The 26345-nt window shown below is 33.8% G+C and overlaps 3 protein-coding genes across 6 annotated transcripts in view; 2 read left to right on the forward strand and 1 right to left on the reverse strand.

Annotated features, from left to right (window-relative positions):
• The window catches only part of LOC127860418 (nascent polypeptide-associated complex subunit alpha-like), a 415045-nt gene that overhangs the window by 265927 nt on the left and 122773 nt on the right, over positions 1 to 26345 (forward strand). The gene's annotated exons all lie outside the window — the stretch shown is intronic.
• LOC127860412 (uncharacterized) overlaps positions 1 to 26345 on the forward strand; it is a 395662-nt gene that overhangs the window by 211552 nt on the left and 157765 nt on the right. The window lies entirely within an intron of this gene.
• Positions 1 to 26345, reverse strand: part of LOC127860408 (uncharacterized) — a 48235-nt gene that overhangs the window by 20550 nt on the left and 1340 nt on the right. For all 4 annotated transcript variants that reach the window (XM_052398471.1, XM_052398469.1, XM_052398470.1 and 1 more), the window contains exon 2: positions 25804 to 26336. In XM_052398471.1, coding sequence (XP_052254431.1) covers positions 25804 to 26284 — 481 coding nt within the window. In that variant the 5' untranslated portion in view covers positions 26285 to 26336. The remainder of the gene's footprint in view (positions 1 to 25803; positions 26337 to 26345) is intronic.

Consider the following 26345-nt stretch of genomic DNA (forward strand, 5'->3'; position numbering starts at 1 on the left):
TCTGGGTTTAACTTTGTATTAAATAGCAATTACTTTGAGTGGTTTTCTTTTGTGTACACAAACATGACAATGTGCAATTCTTCGTCATAAAGACAGACCGCTTGTCTAAAACAATCCGACAATCGCGCTGTTCATCCACCTAATAATAGTGTGGTGATATTTGAGATTCCAAATGAACATTCGAACGTGTATTGTAATAAAGATAAACACAAATATTAACCTGACGCGCAGATTGTCAATACTGAATGCAAATTCAGTTTACTGAACACTTCAACCGTCGTCTAATTGTAAGATCGTCTTTGAGTACTATCAAACATTCTTAAACAAGCAATTCTGATTTTAATGAAGTTACATGTCGACTTCGTGAAATACCAATTAAAAAAATGAACAGATGACATTGTTGCCCATCTTCAAATCCGCATCAACGAATTAAAACCATATATTTGAGTGTATCTCAACCTTGTTGAAAACAGCAAGCACGCACGGTATAGTGACGTCATTTTTATGTTTATGACGTCGTTTGGTATTTCAAGTGTCACAATCAGTCGTTTTCGTTTGTTTGATTTCCGAAGAACGACAGAAATATGCGATAAACGCGGATGAATACAATACCCGGTAACTGTCGAATACAGTTAATCTGATTTGCAGGGTATGAAATCATGAATTTTGCTAAATATACTTAACGTGTTAATGCTATGTGATTCGTTTGTTTCAATTGTGATTTTCTATCACATATTCAGTTACCATTTTGCAACGATTGTTGTACATTTTATATACCTCTGTACTTATTATCTAGCCTCCACCAACGGCATACAGGTAAAGCCGGGTCTTTTTTCTGATACCGCGAATAAAGGATTTGAGAGTTATTTGCCATAAGAAAGTAAATAGTACGTTTTTATGTTCATTAAAAATATCATACGTATATGAATAATACATTAATTTATATCAAAGAAAGCTCTTACAGAGGTCGGTGATGTCTTGAAAGACCGAATTTACGGTACACATCATGATGCCTAATTGTGTTGTCTATGCTAATTATTTAATTATACCGAACTTAAAATAACTAACAAACAAAAACAAGTAGAACTTGTAAATTGTATAAAAAATAATATATTCCTATATAAAAGCGCTAATCGACATTGATATGCAACCTGTGTTAAAACTTGGACCAAAAAAGCTTGTTACTATTTTTGAGAAAAGCACATGATTTATTTAAAGGCCTCCTCACACATAGGCGAAAGTCTCCCGACGTCAACTTCCGTGAACTGCGAATAAGACTTCAGCAAAATTCGTTCTCATTAGTATATGTTCGTTGCACATCGTTGGTGGTGTTCGTTTGGATGCGTTTGTGAGCTTTTGCGTCCGTTGCGATTAGTTCTGTTCGCCGGAAAACTTTTAACATGTTAAAAAATTGTTGGCGAATAAACGTTTCGTCTATCGTTCGTTAAAATTCGTTTCAATACGTTAGCCGATCGGAAAGTCTTCGCATAGCGTTCGTAAACTGGCGTTAAAGGTCGCAGTTCTCAGCTAATTTGCATATCGTGATTACTTGATTTGCATATCAAGCGAAAGAGGACGATCCGAAAACGAATGTTTGCGATAGCTTGCGAACTTTTGCGAATTATAGCGAGGATTTTCGTATTGAAGCGAATTGAATCCGACGCATTTAAGCGATTTATAACGATAAGTTAACGTTCAGAAAACGAACGGTATACGCTCGTATACGAATCAATCCGAAGGGTATTTACGATAAGCGAATCTATGCGAATCCATCCGAATAATAGCGCTCCTAATTGTTTTAGTAGTTTGTGCAGACACATGCCTATATTTCATATATATAATGTTGAAGGTATCATTATTTCTTTGTCAAATTGGAAGATAATCAACGCCTAAAACTGCAGTATGATGCTGCTATGGCCAATCAAGAAGTAGTCCAGCAACAACTAAACATAGACCGGTTTCTCAGAGGCGGAGAAGAGGAGCCAGAGCACGTAATATCTGGAGATGACCATGTCTGCATACCGGGAGACGTCGCCAATTTGGCATCTATGATCAGCTCATGGTTGAGCTCAGAAGAGAAGATACTGGAACATTTAAGAAATTCCTCCGCATGCCTACTGAAATGTACGATGAAATTTTGGGAAGGGTTCGTCATCGTCTCGTGAAGAAACACATTCGGTACAGGGAGCCCATGGATCCAGGGCTAAAGTTAGCTGCCACACTACGTCATCTGGTTTCTAGTGTCAAGTACTCAGATATGCAGTATTCCTAGCGGGTCGCTGAGAATACTATCTCTGTAGTTGTCAGAGAAGTGTGTCATGCTATATTTGAAGAATATGTTGATGAGGTTATGACAGCCCCCTCCACACTTGAAAAATGAAGACAACTAGCTGATGGTTTCCTCAAGAATTGGAACTTTCCAAATTGCGTTGCTGCTTTTGATGACAAGCACATAGCTATCAAAAAGCCTGCCAGCTCTGGTTCCTTATATTATAATTATAAGGGATTCTTCCGCATCATCTTACTGGCAATTGTCGACTCGGACTACAAGTTCGTATGGTGTGATCTGGGTTGTGAGTATTAGTCTACATAAATGTAACTGCATTATTTTGTAATTACATAAATTATATACATTTAATGTTATTTTCTATGTACAGTTGTATACTGATAATTTCTTATCCTTTTGTATTTTCAGGATACGGTGTAAGTGGAGATGCCAAGATTTAATACAATGATTCAGAATTCCTGGAGATGGTGCAGATAGGCTCCATTGGATTTCCAGACCCACAGCCCTTTCCAAATGACACCGTCGACATGCCCTATTTCTTGGTTGGAGATGACGCTTTCAGCCTAAGCGAGAACACGCAAAAACCCTGAACATAGAGTCCCGAAAAAAGACGAAAGAATCCTGAACTACCGGTTATCCAGGGCTAGGAGAGCATCAGAAAATGCATTTGGGATTTTGGCCAACCGATTCAAGGTACAATAAATTCCGCTATTAAGACCAGTAAAGATAGGGGTCTCAATAGCGAAATGATCTTACACGGATGAAATACTTGGTATTTTCTCCTCGGCATTACCAGGCTTTTCATTAGACTGCATCTGTGGTTGCTTAAGTTCCCGTGGCTCTACAGCAACAGCCTTCCTCGCTCTAGATCCTCTTCCTCTCCCTCTTCCCTTAGGCGGCATACTTTTGACTTACACAATCAGTAGTCACAGCAATACTGTCGAGTCGGAAAAAAGTTAGTCTATTACAAAACGCCCGGATGAAGAAACGCCGTTTCGGAAATATTCGGCGGTATGCGCAAGTATGCGCGATGTTGCGCTTACATTTGTATCTTTACGCTCTTAATAGCTCCTAATCGCTAACCGAAAGAACGAATATTATTTGCGCGACCAAACGCTTTCTAGCGAATTGCAGTAACTGTTTATCACACTTCGTAAATCATTCGCACCAAATAGTTCATCTTCGTTCAGCTTTCGTTATTATATTACACAATGCAAACAATTTTCAAACAATTTCGGCAAGACTTCGCTAAAATTCATAAATTTTCCCTTTTCGCCAGGCTTCGTCATATGGATTCGTCTATGTGTGAGGAGGCTTTAAAAGTATAGCCCCATCGGCATATATTACGTTCATACATCAAGGCATATTAAAAGTATGCCGATATAGAAACACGGGATTTAAACAGTAAAAACTGTATTCCGTTAATAACATCGGATATGACAACTTAAGCGTTTTATCGGTAAACCTTAACACGAACATAGGCACTCCATTATAGATTTTTTTAGAATTCGTTTAAATTAAGAAGAGAACAAAATCATGTAATTGTTATTCGTTATATGTGTCCTATGCCTTTTGAGCGAAATTACTGAGCATTCTTCGTGTTATTACTTTTTTAAACGAATAGCGGCCATTAAAGTTATCGAGATGAAAAGTGAATGGAAGTTAACTATTTGTCGTAAAGCACAACTCATGGCTTATATTCATTTCTCCTGAAAAGGTTATAAGAACTCTTTGAAAATCTATGTACAAACATGTGTAAAACAAATCGCTCATTCATCAACGCAAATGCTGCGCATTTTGATGTGTTTAAATGTCCGGATACCCTGTTGGGGTTCAAATCAATAACTACCTGTTTATGTTAAATAGGTGTCATTGTGAGAAAAGGCTTGACATTGTTAGATTGATTAAATAAAAGTGAAAATAATGACGGTGTAAACGCACAAGTCATTAATCTAGTGCAGTGATTTTATGTATGCGAATTGTCCATAAATTGCAAAAACTTCATTTTTTATTCATTTAATTTCTTTTCATTCACTCTCTTTGTCTTAAGTTCCTTAATAGTTATATTTTGTAACTGTCTTTTCCCCTTCACTCAAAATTGTCATCAAACTTTTTGGCGTGAGTTCAAGTATACAAATAACTTGCTACATTGTAAGATTCAATAAAATCGAATGTTCAAATTTAATACATTATATTAATTGCATTATACGTTGCCTGTTTGAAGTAGAACGTTGCATTACACGAGGACTGTCATGCGTTGGGTATAATTATTCTTGGATAGATGAAATACTTATAATTGTTGTGCAGCAATTTATATGTGTAATAAAACAGTACATCGCGGAAAGGTATATATATATTCGTTAACTAATTTATAATAATTATTTAAGGAATTTAATAAATTTAATAGTATGTATTTATTTTTAACTTGCAAATGCACAATACACAGCAAACATCGGTACGGAAATTTACCTAGCATGAACACAAACATTACCAACAGCATGTATAACCAAAACGGACGAATTAGAGGCAAAAACGAACGATTTAGAAAGCAGAAGCATGCGCGAAAACCTGTTATTTTATGGCCTCAGTGAATCAGAACAGGAAAATTGCCAACAAAAAGTCATACAAGTTATATCAGAGCGTCTGCAGTTAACAGACAATATCGTTCTGGATCGTGCTCACAGACTCGGAAAACCTACACATGGAAAATCGAGACCCATCGTTGCCAAGTTTCACTACTATTCACAACGAGAACTGGTCAGAACAACGGCAACATCGAAATACGACGTCCTAAGGAATGCAGGCCTTGGCATAGGCATTCAGCAAACCAAGGCAGTCCTAAACAAGCGGCGGCAACTGAACGACGTATTCAATCGGGAAAAATCAGCCGGGAAGCAAGTCAAGTGGGCTGGCTCCCGACTTATGGTGCGCAACAACAGCAGCGACCAATTCCGTGAAGTTACATGCTAGGACCAAAAGGAGGAACTAAGAACTCTCGTTTGGAACGTGAATGGACTAGTAAGAAAAATTAATGATGAAGATTTTTTAAACTTTATTGCAGAACATGACTTAATTTTACTCTCTGAAACATGGACACACTCAAAACTGAATGTTAACCTAGAAATAAATGAATACATCTCTTTCCATCTTTTCGGAAACAAAAGTCACGGAACAAAGAAAGGTCGTTATAGCGGCGGCCTTAGCGTTTATTTTCATAAAAAACTAAATAATAAAATATCAGTTATTGAACACAATAAAAATGGCATAATATGGATAAAGATAAGCAGTGAAATATTAACTACCGACCAAGATGTATTCATTTGTTTATGTTATATTCCACCAGTTACCTCGAAAGTGTTAATAGGCCATGACTTCGATTTTTTCGAGGAAATCGAAAAAGGTATAGAACATTATGGGCCACTTGGGGCCACATGTATTGTTGGTGATTTCAATGCTAGGACTGGAAATTTATCAGATATTATTAGCAATGATATATACTTAAATGTGACGGGAGACCACGTGCAGGATAACAAAAATGTTGACAATCTAAACGTTCGCCTTAACGCTGATCGCATTATAGATAACTACGGACAAAAATTGATTTCACTATGCAAATCTACAGGTCACATTATAGCGAACGGACGATTTAAAAACGATAAAACGGGACAATATACTTTCTTATCAACACGAGGTCTCAGCGTCACAGACTACTTACTTATTAATATAGAACATACTCATATTCTCAATGACTTTAAAGTTCTAAATTGGAATAACTTTTCAGATCATGCCGCATTGTATTTGTCATTAAAATTGAAAAATCGCATATTAGATACTGTTCAAGATAATAATGCGAAAAATGTAACGGAAACGAAATTAATATTTAACCAAGATTTAATTCACGTCTATCGAGAATCATTAAATGCAAATTTACATAAACTTCGTGATTTAAATAGCATGGGTACGGTCGATCAGGTAAATCTGCTCACGAACTTCATGCATGAGCAAGCAACGCGAGTTTTTAGTAAATCGTTTAAAGGGGGTAATCTGAATTCACATAATCGCAGTACACAGCAAAAACCACCGTGGTTTAACAAAGAGTGTCATGAATCGAAACGCGAATTCAATAATGCACGAAATGTATTCAACCGTTGTAAATCAGACGAAAACAGAATTCATTTTTCACAACGGAGAACTATGTATAATAAAATAAGAATTAAAGCCAAATATCTTTATAAAATCAACCAAGGCAAAAAACTCGAAAATATTGCTAAATCCCAGCCTAGAAAATTTTGGAAGACAGTTAAACAAAGCTACACAAATAAAAAGAAAAAGAAAAACAATCTGCAGATAACGGACCTATTTGAACATTTCAATAATCTATTAGGGGAAACGACACAACGACAACCCACAAATGAAAATTTTAATAACGAAAATGCAGAAAATACATTAATTAACGATGCAGATTTAGACTGCGAAATAACCTTAAATGAAATACATCAAGCAGTGTTTAAACAACAAAACAACAAAGCGTGTGGACCAGATGAAATTTCAGCAGAACTTATAAAAAACGCATTTGATATCATATCTCCGTACCTCTACACACTTTATAACAAATTGTTCAACAACGCCGAGTATCCAGAAAGCTGGGGACTAGGTTACATTGTACCTATATTTAAAGGGGGTGACCCGAATTCAGCTAAAAACTATAGAGGTATAACATTAAACAACATTCTTGCCAAGATATATTCGCAAATTATTTTCAACCGACTTACAAAATGGACAGAAAAAAACGAAACTATAATTAAAAATCAGTTTGGTTACCAAAAAGGAAAAAGCACTACTGACTGCATTTTCCTATTACAAGCTATAATAGCAAAAGTCATTCATAGTGGACATAAATTATATAGTGCCTTTATCGATTATGAAAAATGCTACGATAAAATCAATCTTCCATTCTTATGGCAAAAACTCACTTCACAAAATATTAGCACGAAAATTATTAATGCTATTAAAGCGATGTATTCCACGGTCAGATCTGTAGTGAAAAACAATAATGAGCTATCGGATATCCTATACTCACACCAAGGAGTAAAACAAGGTGACTGCGGCTCATCGCTACTGTTTATGATGTTCGTGAACGATATATTAAACAATATCAATTCGAATATCGACAATGTATTTTCCATCAATGAAATAAAGTTATTTCTAATACTCTATGCAGACGATCAAGTTTTATTTGCGACTTCACCCGCCGCGTTACAATCTATGCTAAAGGACATTGAGATATACTGCAATACATGGAAATTAAAGATAAACACCTTAAAAACAAAAATCATGATATTTGAAAGAAGCACCAGATATACGAATATAGATTTCTTCTTAAACAACGAAAAGCTCGAAATTGTCAATTCCTTTAAATACTTAGGGGTCAATTTCTTTAAAAACGGAAACTGGAACAGAACTCAAAAGAACATCTCAGAACACGCATCAAAAGCTATGCATAAATTATTTTCCGTGTTCAATCAATATGAATTTAAATTAGAAGAGAAACTCAAATTATTTGATGTATTAATATCCCCAATTCTCAATTATTCTGCTGAAGTTTGGGGTAATCATATGGCAAAAGACATAGAACTAATACATTCAAAATTTTTACGCAAATTATTGTGTGTAAAAACATCAACCAATCTTGTAGGATTACTACGGAGAACTAGGTAGGATCCCGATGCATGAACACAGAAAAATTATTATGTTCCGATATTGGATAAAAATCTTAAATTTAAATGAAAATAGTATTACAAAACAAGTTTATCTCCTATTGAAAAACGACGCCGACAACGGAATCAATTATAACAAAAACAATTGGGCGTCACAAATAAAAGAAATGTTAGAACAATTAGGGTTAACACATTTATGGATTAATCAAGAACGTATTACTATATCATTAGAGAGCATAACAATTAGAATATTAGATCAATTTAAACAAAATTGGTTAAGTAACATTAATCAATCTGGCAGACTTAGCACATATTGTATTTTTAAAACCAAATTTGAATTTGAACCGTATTTGCACATAATCAAACAAAATAAATATAGAATAGCACTAAGTAAATTCAGACTATCATCGCATAATCTAGAAATTGAACAAGGACGTTACTATAATATAGAGAGAGCAGAACGAAAATGCAAAATATGTTGTACAAATTTAATAGAAAACGAATATCACTTCATGTTAACATGCCCACTATACTCACATCTAAGAAGAAAATACTTCAAATCATATTACTGTAGATGGCCAGCATTAACCAAATTTAAATCGCTCATGTCAACTACAAATAAATGTGAACTTCTTCAAATTGCAAAATATATTTACGATGCAAGTAGACTAAGAGAAGAACTCGTAAGCATGTAACTTTCTGACAAAAAAAAAATAATTATCATTGCTTCAAACGTCAATGAAAATTGAATTACTAATTGACTTAACTAATTGTCTGTATATATGTACATTATTCAACTTTTCGCATCGATAACATACATCATTTTATTTGTTGAGAGTGTATGTGAAATACTAGTTTAAATATGTTAATGTATATATATGTACATTAGTCAACATTTTTCATCGATAACATGTACCATTTATACTATGCTGTATATGTGAAATATTGGTAACATTAATACTACATTGTATATGTGAAATATTGGTTTTACTATATCGATATGCCAAAAGCATGCACTATTGTAATATTTATATATTCTAAATAGTTTTCTTAATATACCAAAAAGCGATTTCGGTATATTATGTTTATGTTAACAAATAAATATTTAATGACCATCAAGCACTAACATTGCATTCACGATCTTTGACCTGTAATACTAATATCTTTCTTCCTCTGTATTCAACTAACAATCACAGCAATCTTTACCTGAAGAATTACCATTTGCTTTACCTAATTGTAGGCTAGAAGCTTATTTGTAGCTTAATTGCCGAAATAAATGTTGTTGTTGTTGTTGTTGTTGTTGTTGTATTAAAATACATGTTAAGAAATCGATTTTTTTTAATAATCATACTTGGGATTGTAAAAAGTTCGTATATGTATTTCTCATTAAAAAAACTACTTGAATGTTATCTTTAATTTTTATATAAATATCCCCAATGCATAAATCTGGAGCATAACCCTTTTTATGAAAACAATTATTAAATTTGTATATTCAACAATATGATCAGTGCTTATCATTGGCTCTTGAAACCCTAAAGTTATATTTTAAAATATATTTAAGTGACTTATTTTGGATTTTATTTATGCATTCGATTAAGATGATGTGCAAATTTACATATGTTCTGTCATTGTAAGACAAATGTACGAAAAAGACCGCCTGCTGGAGTTAATTTGCAGAACAAAAGTGTCCCTATAACGGTATTTGAAAATCAAAATGGACATTCAAAAGCCTAACATAATAATATGTTAATACAACATTTCGCCACGATCGTCAATAATGAATTTAAATTCAGTTTAATTCTTAACACTCAATATTGTGTTAAACTAAACAATACACGTCTATCAGTATAAGTGAGCACTATTTGAACAGATATTTGAGTCTTAATTACGTTACATACCAACTCCTTTAATTGTTCTGCTTGTTATGACAACCTAGCATTGCATGTCAAACAATACTGGTGAATTGTATTCGTTTTTAACAAATACGGCTGTTCTTATTTTCATTTATTACTAAAATTCGTTTCGTTTAATCACAATATCACGGACATAATGAAAGGAATTACTTAATGAAAATATTTGCGACAGTAGTGTTAATCTCACTCACAGTGAATTGGGTTTCCTTTTTCTAGATATGTACTGCCTTGCATTTTGTATGACTCTCAATGACATATGTCCAGTAATTACTACTCCTTTATGACCCGGATGCCGTCATCGTCGCAGTATGTTCCATACATGCTATGGTTGGAGATATATACTTGGAATTGTTTAACAAAACAGGGTTGCATATGTTAATTTACACTATTTATGATTCGTCACGTGTAATATTTAAACGTAATACTAGCTAATAACGCTTTGTATTAAAATCTATAACGTGTTTCAATTTGTGTGATTTAATCGAAATAAACATATATATTTATAACACTTATAACATTCTGGTTCGTTTGAGACAATCACTAAAATGCAAACGTTTCTACTTGTTGTCTGATTCGTTAAATTCGTTTGAGAATGTACACATAAAGGCCATACCATCCTTTGAGATGAGATTGTGCTGCAATTTGCTCATAAACTATTTACGGCGAACCTTCATCACGTATATATTATATTGAATGTGTAAACAACCAAGTCATATAAATGGCTTACGAGACACTAAGCACTAAGTTGACATTTAAGGGTGTAGTCATTCAATCAAATCAACATAGTGCAGGAAATGAAAAAAAGATCACGATAATAAAAGGAGTGGCATTGTTTTAAGTTATAAACAGTTTTGATAGTTTATATATAGCTTCTGTTAATTATTAACAAGTGGACTTACACTCGTAGTATTGCAAGTTTGGTTAAAAATAAGTAATACTATTTACATAGGTACAAAAGTAGTTTTTTACACATGCTAGCCTCTCGCTATCCCAGGGTGCAGGATCAACGGTGTTTACACATGGGCTGGACAGAATGAAAACACCGTTAAGAACTTTATTTTTACAAATATCTCAAGTTATTGAAATATATTTTCAAAAATTGTTAGTGCAGAAAAGACAGTTTTTTTCTTTCAGTGTATGCAAATATCTTAAGATTTAAGAATACACAATTGACTACGTCTGAAATCAGTTCCAACATTTCACGTTGCGAACAGCATTTCTGTGAATATGAATTTTGGCATTTAACTCAGGCTTGTTAAATAATTAAGTAATTCTGATGTTTTTCACATTGCCATAAGCCGCATAAAAACTGTCTGTTATGCACATGTTGAAATTCTTCAGAAAAAATGATTAAACAAGTTATTTGGAAAAAGCACCACTAACCGGTGTGTTAACATCCATTAACATCCACTTGAGAACCCCATAAAGTCACGTGATACTGCACCCTGTATACGGGATGTTCGTAATGTTTGGTTTAATCTTTGAGACACAATTATAGAAAGATAATCTTAAAAAAAGGTAGAGTTGACATTAAGCTGATTGGGTTCTTTACACAGTAAGCACAGTCCTTCTTCGACCTTCACGTTTCCTAACCGCCTGGATTCAATCTGCAGCGGCAAGGTGCCTGTTCTTATTTGAGCAATGTAAGATCTCAAGAGCTTTGGTATTTGCATAGATACATAATTTTCACATCCAAGTTCGTTTTGTCTTTGCCGGTTAGTTCTGAGTTTGCGTTGGGATACGAGATCTTGTTGACATTTGTCATCATACATACGTGTAAATGTCTGCTTAGCATGGCACAAAACAATGTCGAGTGCCAGGTTGCTAATGGATTTGACGTATACAAACCGAGTAAATTTGATTGCTAAAAAACGCGATTTGCGTCGGAACACCACCCGTGGCGATGTGCGTACACTCACAAAAATCCTTTTTTCGTAATTTTATTGTCTGGCATTTCCACGAGACGGTCTCATAGGCTGAGCGTTTTCAGTTGATTTCGCATTGTGTGCGATTGCCATTCAGTATTGCAATTGATAGCAACGTTTGACGCATGCATATGGACGCTTAGACACGACGGGATGGCTCTGTTTTGTATCATGTCACATTTCGCGTACTTTTTATAGCCACAAACCCCAAATCTGAACTCCATAACCAGGGTTACACTTTTGTCGTAAAGTTTTGTAAAAAAAAAGGTTAAATGTAAGTCCGTGTATTTGCCTTGTTTAGCAGGCCACCAAGTGCGCGACCAGCCGATTCTGCCAATATTTTTGCTGTCTCCGTGAAGTCAAGAGTGTTTTTTTATGTACAATCAAAGTATTTATAACACGGTATAACGATAGTGATATTATCTTCTTTTTCAAAGACGCTTTATTTCGGCTTTTTTTAAGTGCACGATGTTTGTTTTTGTTGAGTTGATTTTCATGCGCCAAAATAACAATGTCGTCCGCATAAAGAAGGATGCATACATTTTCGCCGTTAATCATGAATCCCAGATTCAGGCACTTCAATTCTACAGCTAGATTGTTGATATGTATTCCATATAAGGTAGGCGAAATTTTATTTCCCTTTTCTACGGAGCATTCTTTTTCAAAGTAGTCCGTTAGATGTCCATTAGCATCAGCCTGTGCACGACAAGTGCTATACATATTCCGTAGTATGTTATAGAAATGTCGTTGACGGATAATAGTTTTGCCAACAAAACAGTCTTTGTCAACCCAGGCAAAGGCCTTCATCATGTCAATAAGCATTGCGCATTTCTATTTCGAATTATATAATTCAGTATAAATAGATGATATGTACAGGAAGGCAGTTTCCGGAAGCCGTTTTGTTCATCTACTATTATATTATTAAAGCCTAGATATTTTGTTAATTGGTATTATAATACATTTGACAAAATTGTGCTGACCGCCGGAAGAAGACTTAGTATACGACGGTCGCTTGTGCTATTTTCGGTAGAGTTCTAGTGATGGACGATGACCATAACGCGGGAGTTATTCCGGTGATAAAACGTTTATTAAATAGGTCATGAAGGAGCGTGTATTCATTCATTCTTTAAAACTTAAACGGGAGTAAGGCTTAAGTTCTTAACCACACTTCCGTTTCCATTTTTGCAATTATGTACAGCCTTTATTTATTTCAGCAAGGGAAATGTTATGAAATCGAACACGAGTTGTCCACCTATTTCAGGTGTGCCCCTACAGAAAACTTTAAAGTTGGTACAAGGTGAGCATTTTTACAGAAAACCTTAAAGTTGGTACTAAAACGGACATGAATTTGCGAAACCTGAAGAATAGCAAAGCACACATACACACTTTAAGTTCGCAACATTGTTAAAATTTCAATTAAAACATTGTCAAATGTGTAATAATGTCCCAATGTGATTGTGAAGTTCGTTAATTATGTTGATCCTTTTGGTGATAGAGGTTGTCTATCTACGATCCCTGTTTAAACACCTTTCTAATATTACGATACGAATGCCACCTCGGCAAAGCCGGTGTTATACAATATTTAAGCCAGCTTCAATATCGGCGAACCGTTTTGTTTGCCTTAAGATTTCAAATAAGACGTTTTTGTGTCTATCAAACTGTAATCAGTGTGTTTTTGTTTGAATGGATTATTTTTATATGCCAAACTTCGATCGTAATATTGCTGATATATGGATATACGAGACAACGCCGATACAATATTATGTTGACAAGTATTAGCAGGCGTTAAATTGTCCAAAATAATTTAGTGGGAAATACCTGTAATAATAAAAAAGAATAATTAGAAAAGCGTATTAACCGATGAAACTTTTTACATTATTACCTTGTAGAAAAGTAAATTAGTACCACATCAAAAAGCATAGAAGAATAAAATAGCCAAAGTGATGTTGATATTTCTGTAACATATAACACGTGTAAGTTTATATTAAAGTACATTTTGTGCAAATTAATGTGACCATGAACCAACACGTAGCATTATATGCCCATTACACTCTGTTTTATAGGATATTGTTAACCAAAATAAATGTAATTATATTTAAATTCTAAATATTTATCCCAACAAATAATAATATATTGGAAACACCAAATTGTTCTTTCATATATTTGTGTAAATCGTTTGTTAAAACAAAAAAGTGAGTAAATAGATATATTTAACAATTTAATTCAGATTAAGAAATTTATGACAACAAAATTAAACTTAAGCCCAACCAACAGGAGAAAACCTTAAAACCTTATCAAAGCATGCTGTTCTTTATAAATGGCAAGAAGAAAATGAAAAAACAGTATGAACGGTAAAAGATTGATAAAATTACTGAAAAAAAAACACAAACAAAACAATAAATACAATCGAGGTCGGTGCCTTTAACAGGCCATGTTAAACGTTTGGAATTTAACCGATTTTAAAGAGCTCCAACCCTCATATTTTGCTCAGAGTTATTAACACAAAAATATTCAATAGAAATAAAAAAAAATAGCCTCATGGCATCACATCACACTTTTTTTTTAAAGATTAAGCATTCGACGTAAATCACACACCAACGCTTAATTTTTAATATTCATTTCTAGCGTTTAAGTTCTTAAAACTAATTTAATAGCCATTCGTGAAGAAATATCCGCAACAAATCTTCCATTCAACAGGGTAAATGGTGCGCTTTTTGATGTGTTTAAATGCGCGGATTCCCCGTCGAGACTGCTTTCAATAAACTACAGGTATATGTTAAATAGTGTCATTATGAGCAACGGGTTTACATTATAAAATTAAATTAACATAATACTGAAAATGCGAACGGCGTACATTTGTTCAGCAAATATAACACACAGCTCATAGAAGTGTTCTAAGTGCATCCTTCATCACGTTTAAAACAGCATTTACATGCTATTCAATATTTATATTTATTCATCTTCTCTCGAGTAGTTTAAAAGCCCATAAACCCTCGGGATCGACGATTTTTCGTATAATATTTCAAAAAATAAAGTTAACACATAAACAATCAATGTTCCTTAGAGCAAAAGCCAAAGTTTCAACGCTAGAGTGTGGTCTGGTAACATAGATTTAACAAGAAACAAAATGCTCTTTTTGTGTTTTTTTATGGGCCACATCTAACGTTGAAAGTTTGGCTATTGCTATAAGGAACGCTGATTTCTGTATGGGTTACATTTATTTTACGAAATATTTTGCAAAATATTCGTTGATTTTGAGTATTTATGTTACTATAATAGTTATATATTTCAAGAGTTTCTTGTTCATATGCTGATGACTTTATTGTGAGTATTAAAACCTATGCTTACATTACATGTAAGAGTCAATTATATCAAATAAAGAGACAATGAAATGGAATTTTGAACCTGTTTTCCTTTGATTTAAGAAAGTCATCATAACAAAAAGCGTTGATAAATTTGTTAAAGGATGAAAACATAAATTCCCTTTATAATAAAATATGAAATAAGTATTCATGTTTAGTAATGAGACGACCTGTTAAAACTTCATTAAAAGAGTGAATAATCGCTGAAATTACATCAGTTTAAGAAAACATCATTTTGCGATATGCAATTAAATGTTAACTTCGTGTCAGAGCATGTTTTGATTTCTGCGTCTCAAGCAGCAGTGACATGTTTAAAGTAGGAATAGCCTGTATCCTTTACAGTGTATGTTTAAGCTCTGTAGTAATTTAGTGCCTTCCAACAAACGACCTCTTCTGTTTAAAGCCACACACTTTGCCTCTGACCTTGAACTGAAATACATGTTAATCATTACATATAGATGAAATTTAAATTTGCAAAATTGTCATTAAATCTATAGCCTAGTTAGCAAGTAATTTTTTTTTCAAACGGTACCGCTTTTAAAACCGAAAGTAGGATTTCTATACGTATACATGTACGTCCATTTCGATAAACGCGATTATTTCTAAGTTTTAAAACGTAAAACAGACGGATTCCTACCTTGTAACCACCAGATATATTCATATTGGCATAGATAAAATTAAATCTATAGCCAAGTTAGCAAGTAATTTATATTTTTCAAACGGTACCGCTTTTAAAACCGAAAGTAGGATTTCTAGACGTATACGTCCATTTCGACAAACGCGATTAAGTTTTAAAGCGCAAAAAAGACGGATTTCTACCTTGTCACCACCAGATAAATTCTAATAAGCATAGATAAAAAATGTTTCTTATTTATACTTAAATTTACTATGCCAGATAAGTTGTGTGGCTTTAAGCCGATCAAACTACCTAGCTTAATTTTTAGAACGAAATACTGTATATTTTGCGTTTATTATTTTAATCACCGGTCCGGCTGGATAGCATATGTGGGTATTGGCCATGAAAAAGTATTTTGAAATTTCCTTCCCTGACAGCAACCGGTATTGTATGTGCACCTAATACTGGTTAAACGCTAAGATTGGCAAAGCTTGCTCTGGAAAGTGAGTTAACTGACCGCAGTTAAAGGAGTTTAACACTGCTAAATAAAGTAAACGATTAAAACAAATTAACAAATCACTAAGTGTATATAGCAGTAGAGATAAACTACCAGATGAATGCGCAGCATAGTCCCTGGTATTCACTATTTACACTAACCCCGTTCTCGCAGAGCTGCGACTTTACGACGATCATCCCGATCAAGCCACGATATCAAAAAAGGTATAGATCGGGACGGATCGAGGCCGATCGGACTCTAAATCGAGTAATTTGGCAAATTATGGTCTTCATTTCGACCGTACTGCGAAGCCTCTATATATTTACACCGAATATTGTTGGCCACGATCCCGCTACGTTTGTTTTCAGCATGTTCAAAATACGCGTGTCGAGAGTGTAGAGCTCTCCGATCACGAAGACTCTTCCGCGATCATACTAGTCACATTACCCCAAACCGGAACTCCTGTTTGCAGGGTAACATGCAGTCAGTTTGATACTTAGCACACATTGTTCAGTGCATGTTGCATAGGATTTGTAAAATACATTGCAAATGGTACGTTTTGGTATCAAATGAAAGGTATATTTGTAAGAAATAAGAAAAAAAAGCCATTTTTGTGCTCTACTTTTTCTGTTGATAGTTCCCGGCTTTGAAAGTAGGTCATACTATTTGAGCCCAAAATGGTCGCCTCCACAGGTGTCAAAACCGGTGTGCCTATTCGAAGGTGAATATTTTGAGTTAGCACGTATATAATTTAATGACATGCATTTTTTTTCCAAAAGATTATGCATTTATCTCTCCAATGATGTATGGTGGTATGGTGACTATTCGCTTGATCATGGTAAAAATTGATATCGAACTTCAACTATTTTATATGTAATATAGAAGGAAATTAATTGCGCATACGTAACCTACAGCGCTTATGAAGACTCCACTACGTTTCTCCTGTGATTTGTCACGAACGGCCACGTTTTCGGCCACGTTTTCGGCCACGCTTTGATCGTAGTAGAAGCGGGGTCTCTGTTTGAACGGGGGGTAATGCGAATCACGAATAAATCATATGTTTGTTTATACTGTATAAATGCTATGGTCGTTGCTTGTAACTGACCCTTTGTTTGAAAGTATATTTTAATTTGAGCAACTATAATTTCTCAAGTAACACCGTGTGCACATCAGGTAAAATACGTCCTTGAAAAGTAAACAATCCCATGTACTATAACATAGTTTGGCTTCATGCTGATATATTTCTAGAAGGGATTCCTTGCTAAAAAATGTAGTTTGAGGAGTCCTGATTACATAAAGAATATGTAAAAAAAATACTGGACGAATATCAATTGTACTATTTAAAGGGACTTTTTTCAAATACTTTCGTAGTTTTAGCTTATGTCGTGAAATGAGTTTACTTATTAACTAAGAAAACGGCAATTTATGAAATAGTTTAAAAAGAATGGTTTTAACAACTATAATAACTAGGAAAAGATCAAATATAGTTCGCCTTCGCATGGGCTACAACCGGGAGCTCTACCTTTACAACGACACCGCGCAGGCTTATGGAGGATGGTGTCGATAAAACGCAATGTGGGTAAAACACGTGTTGGCTAATTTCTCGACGGAAAGCATTACAAACGCTTTATTTTCATTTTATTTTTTTATTTTCAATTTCGATCGACGATAAGCATTAACCAATTCGATATTTAAACTTTTTTCTTATTTGGCATTTTTGGTTGTTGCTTCAATATAATGCATTAATGTACCATTGAATCTGTGGGGGTTATAAGTGTCAATTTGCAAAACACTGAAAAAGTCCCAATTTGCAAAACACTGAAAAAGTCCCTTTAATAGTCCAGATCAAATTTTTCGCGCACGAATATTAATCCACAATAACGAAATTATTTTCGGGAAGTTCGGCGAAGCTCAGTTCTTGTGTTATTTATATGATGCCTTAATAGTGACGACAACTCAGTCAAAAAGTTAATCAGTGATTTCAATGGAACATGAATCCTGCTATTTGATGCAAGCATTTTGCAATTTTCCCGTTGTCCACTCCATTAATTAAATTAACGTGTAACATTTCCATGCACATGCTGGTTAGAAGCTAAATCCAAAATTTAGTTTGTTTCATAGAAATTGTGTTTATTTGCATTCTATTTTACTTACATGCAAAACATCGTTTGCAGAGTAGAGCATAGCATTCACCAAAATACAGAACTAAAATAACTCTAGACTGAATTATTTTGACACATAAAAAATTCACGAGACCCCTAAAAATTTCAAGCAATGGATCATTTGATTCCTGTTTCCTAGTCTATTGAAATCACTTGTAAATAGATAATTGGTTGTAATGATCCTATCAACATTAAATGCCTAATGACTTTTCGTTCATTTTCATACTGTGTCTTAAGTCTCAATTTTTAAAATGACAGTGCTCTATATAATTTTTAGTTTAATAATTTATTAGTTACAAACTTTTTGTTGTTGAAAAAGTTCCACTTTTTAGCAAAAGCCATTTTACCACAGCAGTAAATGTGGACGTTTTGAAAGCTTCCGCTAGGCTTAACTTAAAAAAATATTAATGAATACCAACATAATCGGGAATCAGACACGTCAAAATGGTCAATTGCAGAAAAGCGCGTGCATTTGTTCGTATTATTTATTCATTTGTTTGAAGCGGTGTCCGAGTAAGATTGAGAACAGGAAAACAACTCATATACAGAACCTTGAAAGCAGATGTAATTTTAATAAATATGTGTTTTGGAGATCAAATTTTATTTCAGACATATAAAATTGATTAAAAAAAACAGCGGTGCATATCATGAGCACTATTGACATGGAAAGGCGATCCAGAATAATGACAACCTAGATCAGGGTATGTTAAGTACAGTGCGGGCAAAAAACTAAATATGTAAAGGTGGTCGCTCTGTTGTTGTTGCTGGTATTAGCCGATGCAAGTCTGTCTACATGCTTTGAATAAGAATCCAGTAGAAATATTGAGAGAGACCTACATGTATGCGTTTGATGCTATTGAACGGATTATGTATTAAGATTAAGATGTCAAGATTTTCTTCTCGCAAATTTCTTCTCGCAAATTCATAACATTTATAGTCTCAGTATTTTACAAATTCATCAGTCGTATAGCAGTTTTTAATGAACGATTAGCAATGGTCACCTAACGTTTAATACTTTGTGTAAATATGTAAAAGTCTTGAAGTAATGTAATCTTCAATAGGTATGTCTCTTAAAATTCTTCAATAAAATGGTATGCATGTTTTATGTGAATATTTGTATATGTGTATGTATAGTCATATATGTATGTTTACGAATGAGACAATAATAAAGTCTGAATATATTTATAAATTGTGATATTATACTAATAATAATCGAACACTATTGAGGAAACAAAGGAATAAGTCATAAATGATAACCAAACATTTATATCTTTACTACCCCATCATGTCAGTGTCAAACATAAGCCATTTTGGACACATTTTTCTCCTACAGAATATTACATAAATACCGACTACATTATCGAAACGGTTGGTATGTTTTGGGGTATTGAGATGATTAAAATATAATTACTCCTAGCGGTCTGCATGAAACATTATGAAAATTCACATAAATAGTTTATGTTTGCGTGTTATTGTGTTTTTATTATGTTTTTACTAATAGGCTTTTGTATAAAATCTGGCCAAACAGGTGTAACATGTTAAAATTCAAGTAAAAAAAGTAACGTGTTTGTATGCTATATTTTATATGGTCACTGCTGACCACTTTGAAACTTGATTTACGTTACTATATGTCAGTATTTTAATTAATAAAACATAAAAATTAAGGTGGCTTCATTATTTTTAACCAAAAACATTATAATGGTATTATCAATTATATCATATCCATCCACCATTTGCTTTATAAGATAGATGCATGGTTCCGTTTTGTGTTCTGCACGTTTCCTTTGATGCTCTACATAATATTGCATTTCCTGTAGTTTTGTTATGCTTCAAAACATGTCACATATGCATATGCACATATGCAAATGTGTGCCTCGGATAGATGTCGATTGTCTACAACCGACAATCGGATATTCCAAAATAAATATTCGCACGCGCATGCGTACTTTAAGTTTACTGAAAACTTGAACTTGTGATTAACAGTAAAATCGCCGTCAAGAACTATTGAGTGCCATTTAAGAGGATATTTGGTTTTTTAAAGCCCATAAACATTCTATATCAACGAATATTTCGTACAATATTTGGAAAAATAAAGTGAACAGATGAAAAATCAATGTCCCTATAACAATAGCCAAAATTTCAACGCTAGAGGTGGTCTGATGACAAAGAATTAACGCGATACAAAATGTTCGTTTTTATTTTTGCGTGTCACAATATTCAATGTGAATTTCCGGCTACGATATCCGAACATTAACGAGCGAACGCGAGATGGGCTTCGGTCAGTTTCGGAAGAACGACGTAGTTCTCATGAATTCGTCGTTCTTCCGACGCTGCCCGAAGCCACACTCTGGATCAGCAGACGATTTATTTCACATATGTATGTGAATTTTTTTTTTTCATTATTTTATTTTCCTGAGCCGGTTGGAAGAACTGCAATCGTGTCCTTGTTTTCATACAAGCTCTTCATTGCTTGAAGTTGATAATCGCTGAAACTGAACTCTATCATGAGTTCTGTCACTGTATATCCCAAATCCTCCTCGAAGTCGCCATATTGTGCAAGGACTTGTGTATTGTAAACAATACATGAACATTGTGATTACGATGTGAACTAATAATCCCGAAATGTGCTCATTCATATTAGAAAATTTCGAGGGGGATACATACAAAAACGTTTATAATTAGTAATATTTTCTTGTGATATATGTAAATTATGCATATATTTCGAAACTATATTTTCGCGTCGGGTATAGCCTTTTAACATTAGACTGATAACCTTTTGGTGAGTAAAGTAGTAATTCACGGCAAGATGGCGACCGTTAGCCACGAGGCCTATCTTACGGAGCAATCCGAGATAGCCGATGTATCACGATTGCCCGAAGCCAGTCTTGCGGTCGCTCGTAAATGTGAGGATATCGTGTCGGGAAATTTACATGAAATATATTGTCGCCCCCCCCCCCCAAAAAAAAAGAACGAGCATTTTGTATCTCGTTAAATCTATGTAACAAGACCACATCTAGCGTTGAAATGTTGGCTATTGCTATAACGAACACTGATTGTTTATGGTTTAACTCTATATAACGAAATATTTTGCGAAATATTCGTTGATTTTTAGTATTTATGTTACTTTTGTGAAGTTACATACGAGCTGTGTGACATTAGCTTCATGTGAAAAATGTATTCCAGCGTGTCATATTTTCGTTATTTTCGTTTTTTTAAGATGGCACTTGGTGTTACTATGTTACCTTGCGGTTACCTACAGTGGTGTGTTGTTTGCAAAGACAACGAACTCAACTGTGTGTACATTGTTAGAGACGGGTAAGCTATTTGTCTAATCACTGTTGACAGGTGTATTTGGGTGCACATTGCTGTCGCATTCCCTGGCTTCCCGGAATGTTGGTTTCCCAAGACGGCTGTCAGTAACACCGACGTCTTTCCTACTCGTTGCGCGTATGTTTTGCCTGCCCTTTGATATTAACTGCCGCCAACACAGAGCGAGCCTCAAGGAAAGGATACACTACACTAATGAAGCGGTGTGCTATTTTGACACAATGCGTTGCCGTGGTATTCACCGATGATTTTCTTCTCGAAAGTTAAATTGCTCGTTTCAAACAGTATTAACATAGTACGAGTATTGTTAAACACAGTAATTTTCGTTGAAAATTTCTTTCATTACAACTTATGCATTCGTTATGTTATTTTTCGCTGATAGGGGTTTTAACAGCTCTATAAAAATAGCCCAGGTGACGGGTTTTTAATCGTAGATTTCAAAAGCAAAGTATACGTTGCTTCTTTAAAACGCACTACAAAACAAGTACGTGCTTAAATACACAAAAATATGAAAAATGTCATTTACAATCGAGAGAGTAACAAAATATGTTAAATTTTTCAAATCGGAATAGCTATATATTGTCCACGTTGTTGATATGTCAGGTACGTTATAAGTGTGCTGAAAATTCTTGTTTTAAACCAAATGCAGAAGATTAAATATCAAGGGTAGGCATTCGACATATGTAAATATAAAAACCCAAAAATGTAAATTTGGAATAGGACAATCCAGTTAAATACTTAATGGAAGTTTGCAGAGCTCTTCAATTCCTGTATTGCCTATAATTATGTCTACGAAAACTATTAAATACTTAAGAAGAGGCCATGCATATGCCAACATAAATTAAAACTACACTGTCAGAAAAAATATTTATTTACGTATTAATGCTGTGCTTTTGAAGTTTATTTTGTGTGTGAAATATTTAGTTAAGCATTTGTGTTAAATATATTTGCATTTTTAGTTGTGTATAACTGGATAGTTAAGAATAAAAGACCAAATTATATCATGTGTATGGGAAAATACACATTTTAATTCACTTACACGAGTTCATGTGTACATATTTACTTCCAAATTATACAGTTACAAAATAATATTGGCATCAGGCTTTTTGTGCAACAAGAATTATTCATTTTTTAAGAATGTGTTATATATTCAATTAATTGTATTTGTCCGGAAACAATAATTTCAGTTTTTATATATTGAAGATTTTTTATTGTTGTGTTGCAATTTGTTTTGTTTATGTTGTCTGTGCATATTTAACCAATGTATGCCTAGCGTCTAGAAAAAAAGGCCTTTGCAAACATCGTAGACCCAGATGAGACGCCGCATGATGCGGCGTCTCATCTTGGTCTGCGCTGTTTGCTTAAAGGAATTTCTGTAAGAAATATTCTTAATATAAATATACTAGACATCCCTAATTTTTGGAATAAATTGATCCAATTTAGAAGGATGGGAGAGTCCACTAGGCATAAATGGGTTAAGACAGTAAAATATTTTAGCGTACGATTAATGATATTTTGTGAAAATATTTATAAATATGATAATACGTGAGTGCACATACTTAATGATTGGAATTGTTTGTTTAATCCATACACATAGTGTTCAATCGCTTAATAAACCAATGATTCGAGATATGTACTTACAAACCATCAATACAATACCGTATTTATGTTGAATATGCATGATTACCGCAATCCAACGGAACCTATCCAATATAAATATTGACCAACACCCCCATTTCGGGTATGTTATTTCAAAATACTTAGATGTAAGCTTCTACGAACGATATAAATATCAATGTTATTGTTAATAAGAATTATGCTTGTTACTCAAACTATTATAGCACTGATACGTATTCACGTATTTTCTTTGGCCATTGTAGAATATTGCCGTAATTGTCACAGTTTTTATTTGTTATTAAATAAAAATAGTTATAAATGTAGTCTGAAGAAATTTTGGATAATGATGAGATTCCCGTTCGATATTGTGATTTACAGTGATTGTTCTTCGCATCTGCTCCCATTAAAATCGATCAAAAAGGCAACCTTGTTTGTGTAAAAATTAGCTTTTTCATACAAAGCAACATTTAGATTAATACAGTCAAACGGCATTTTATCAAAACACTACTAAAATAAACGCACTTTAAATATAAAAATATATATATCTATAAAAGACAAAAAAAAACATGACAGCTATAATAAAAAATATTCACTAATTGTAGTATTTAATATTACGAATAAAACCTAAACCAGACATAATTGTGAATGCATGTGAGTAGTTTCGTCCATGGATTAAAAAGTATTATGACAATCAGAGTCGACACTTTGCGCCTAAATTGGATTTTGCTAAATGGAGACTTTTTAAAATGAAAAATGCGATACAAGCGGAAAGTGTCGTCACTGATTGTGGACTGCACATGTAATGTTGGACCACACTTTACGCACATGCATAAGGTGCCGTTTTTTCCAGAGCAAGAATCATATATTCGCTAAGGAGTCTCTGAAACGTAAGTGAGGAAACTTACCATTGCGCTTGGAAATCCCAATGGCGTGATGCAGTATGTTATTGTATCTTGTTGAAATTCCCAATGACGTGATGCAGTATATTATTGTATCTTGTTGGTGATCCCAATGGCGTGATGCAGTATATTATTGTATCTTGTTGGAATTCCCAATGACGTGATGCAATATATAATTGTATCTTGTTGGAATTCCCAATGACGTGATGCAGTATATTATTGTATCTTGTTGGAATTCCCAATGACGTGATGCAGTATATTATTGTATCTTGTTTACGCACTTAACGTGGCGTAATCACTTAAGGTCTACATAGATCAACGATACACACAATATATACAACCGTTTACTATTAGTATAGACTGAATAATTGTGAGTACCTTAAAGCAAGTCTTAGATTTTATGTTTCAATTCATGAATGTATGGTAATTCTTCTTCGACTACGCATACGACGCATACTTAACAGTTTTATTTTAAACACAATCATCATCATCATCATCATCATCATCATCATCATCATTATTATTATTATTATTATTATTATTATTATTATTATTATTATTATTATTATTATTATTATTATTATTATATTTTACAGTTCACCACCAAAAAAATCGTTAAGCTAAACACTATAAGTAGTAAATTTTCATATGGTGAAAACACACTTGAAATGAAAAAGTATCTTTTAAACCTTTTCTTCTTATACCTGAAACCTCGAAAAATATAACACTTCATCATATTTCATATTTTTTGCATTATAAATATATGCTAATTTAATGAAATATGACCATAAAGGTGTTTCGCACAATTGAGTATCTATTCAACGGAGTATTTCAGTCGAGGAGAGGAAGAAAAACATAAGTGTGATATCGTACGCACAATCTTAATAGAAATCGCTCATACAGATAACGTATGTAGTTTCATAAGATAAAACAAGATATGCATCTAGAATAATAACAATTTTTGTATGACAGCGAACCAGTGAAGTGTTTTATGGGACGCAAATTGACCCGAGCTGTAAGTGTCTCAGAAATGTGAGAATTATTTGCCCATACATTATGAAAATTAATTATAACAAGAAGCATCTTTACATTGCAAGATTTATACGTCGGAGAGATACCTTCTAAATTCATCGAATTTACCAGTGTATCACTCCATATGAATTCATTGTACTCGTTACTATCATCATCATCATCCTCATTATCCTCCTCCTCCTCCTCCTCCTCATCATCATCATCATCATCAATGTTATTATTATTATTATTTATTTATTTTAATTTATATTTTATTATTTTTATTTTTATTTTTTTATTATATATTTTTATTTTTGATTTTCATTTTATTATTTTTATTATTTTATTATTATTATTTTATCATCATTATAATTATCATCATAAAATGCACGACACCAGCACCAACAAACCTCCATTATCAAAGGGACATTTAAACACAATTGTTTTCTAACTTTATGGACCGGCACTTACCTTGTCCAACTTGCTGCATCACTTCTTGAGCATTGGAGTCAGAATACTTCGCCGAGGCTCCAAAAATGTCGTCATACTTTGCCGACAGACGCTGCTTGTATGTTGTCAAAAACAAAATGTAGTCTTTTCCTTCCGTAACATCTGCGTAACACATTTTTCTATCACCGAAATTCGATATATTGTAAATATTTTGCGACACTGATGGTGTCAGAATATTCCGTAACAATTTCTTGCCTTTGTACACGTCGAGCATTTTCACTGTTGACGTGTACGTCATGGCGTCAGTGCGATGCTCAATCTCCTTATACGTCTTTAGCACGTGACCATGAATGACGACGTCGGCACGTGCCGTCCGGTTGAAAATTGGCATTGGAGTCCATCCGTTCAACAAGTATATACATGACAACACTAAAGGCAACGCTTGAAGGAATAGAAGCGTTCGGCACACGATTGACGTCAAGTTTATATTTTTACGTCGCATTCTTAGCCTGATGGTCTGTTTCCGGTTGTTGCTTTATCCCTTCATTATTTATCTAAAATGT

The sequence above is a fragment of the Dreissena polymorpha genome, chromosome 15 (assembly GCF_020536995.1).
Source record: "Dreissena polymorpha isolate Duluth1 chromosome 15, UMN_Dpol_1.0, whole genome shotgun sequence".
Lineage (NCBI taxonomy): Eukaryota > Metazoa > Mollusca > Bivalvia > Myida > Dreissenidae > Dreissena > Dreissena polymorpha.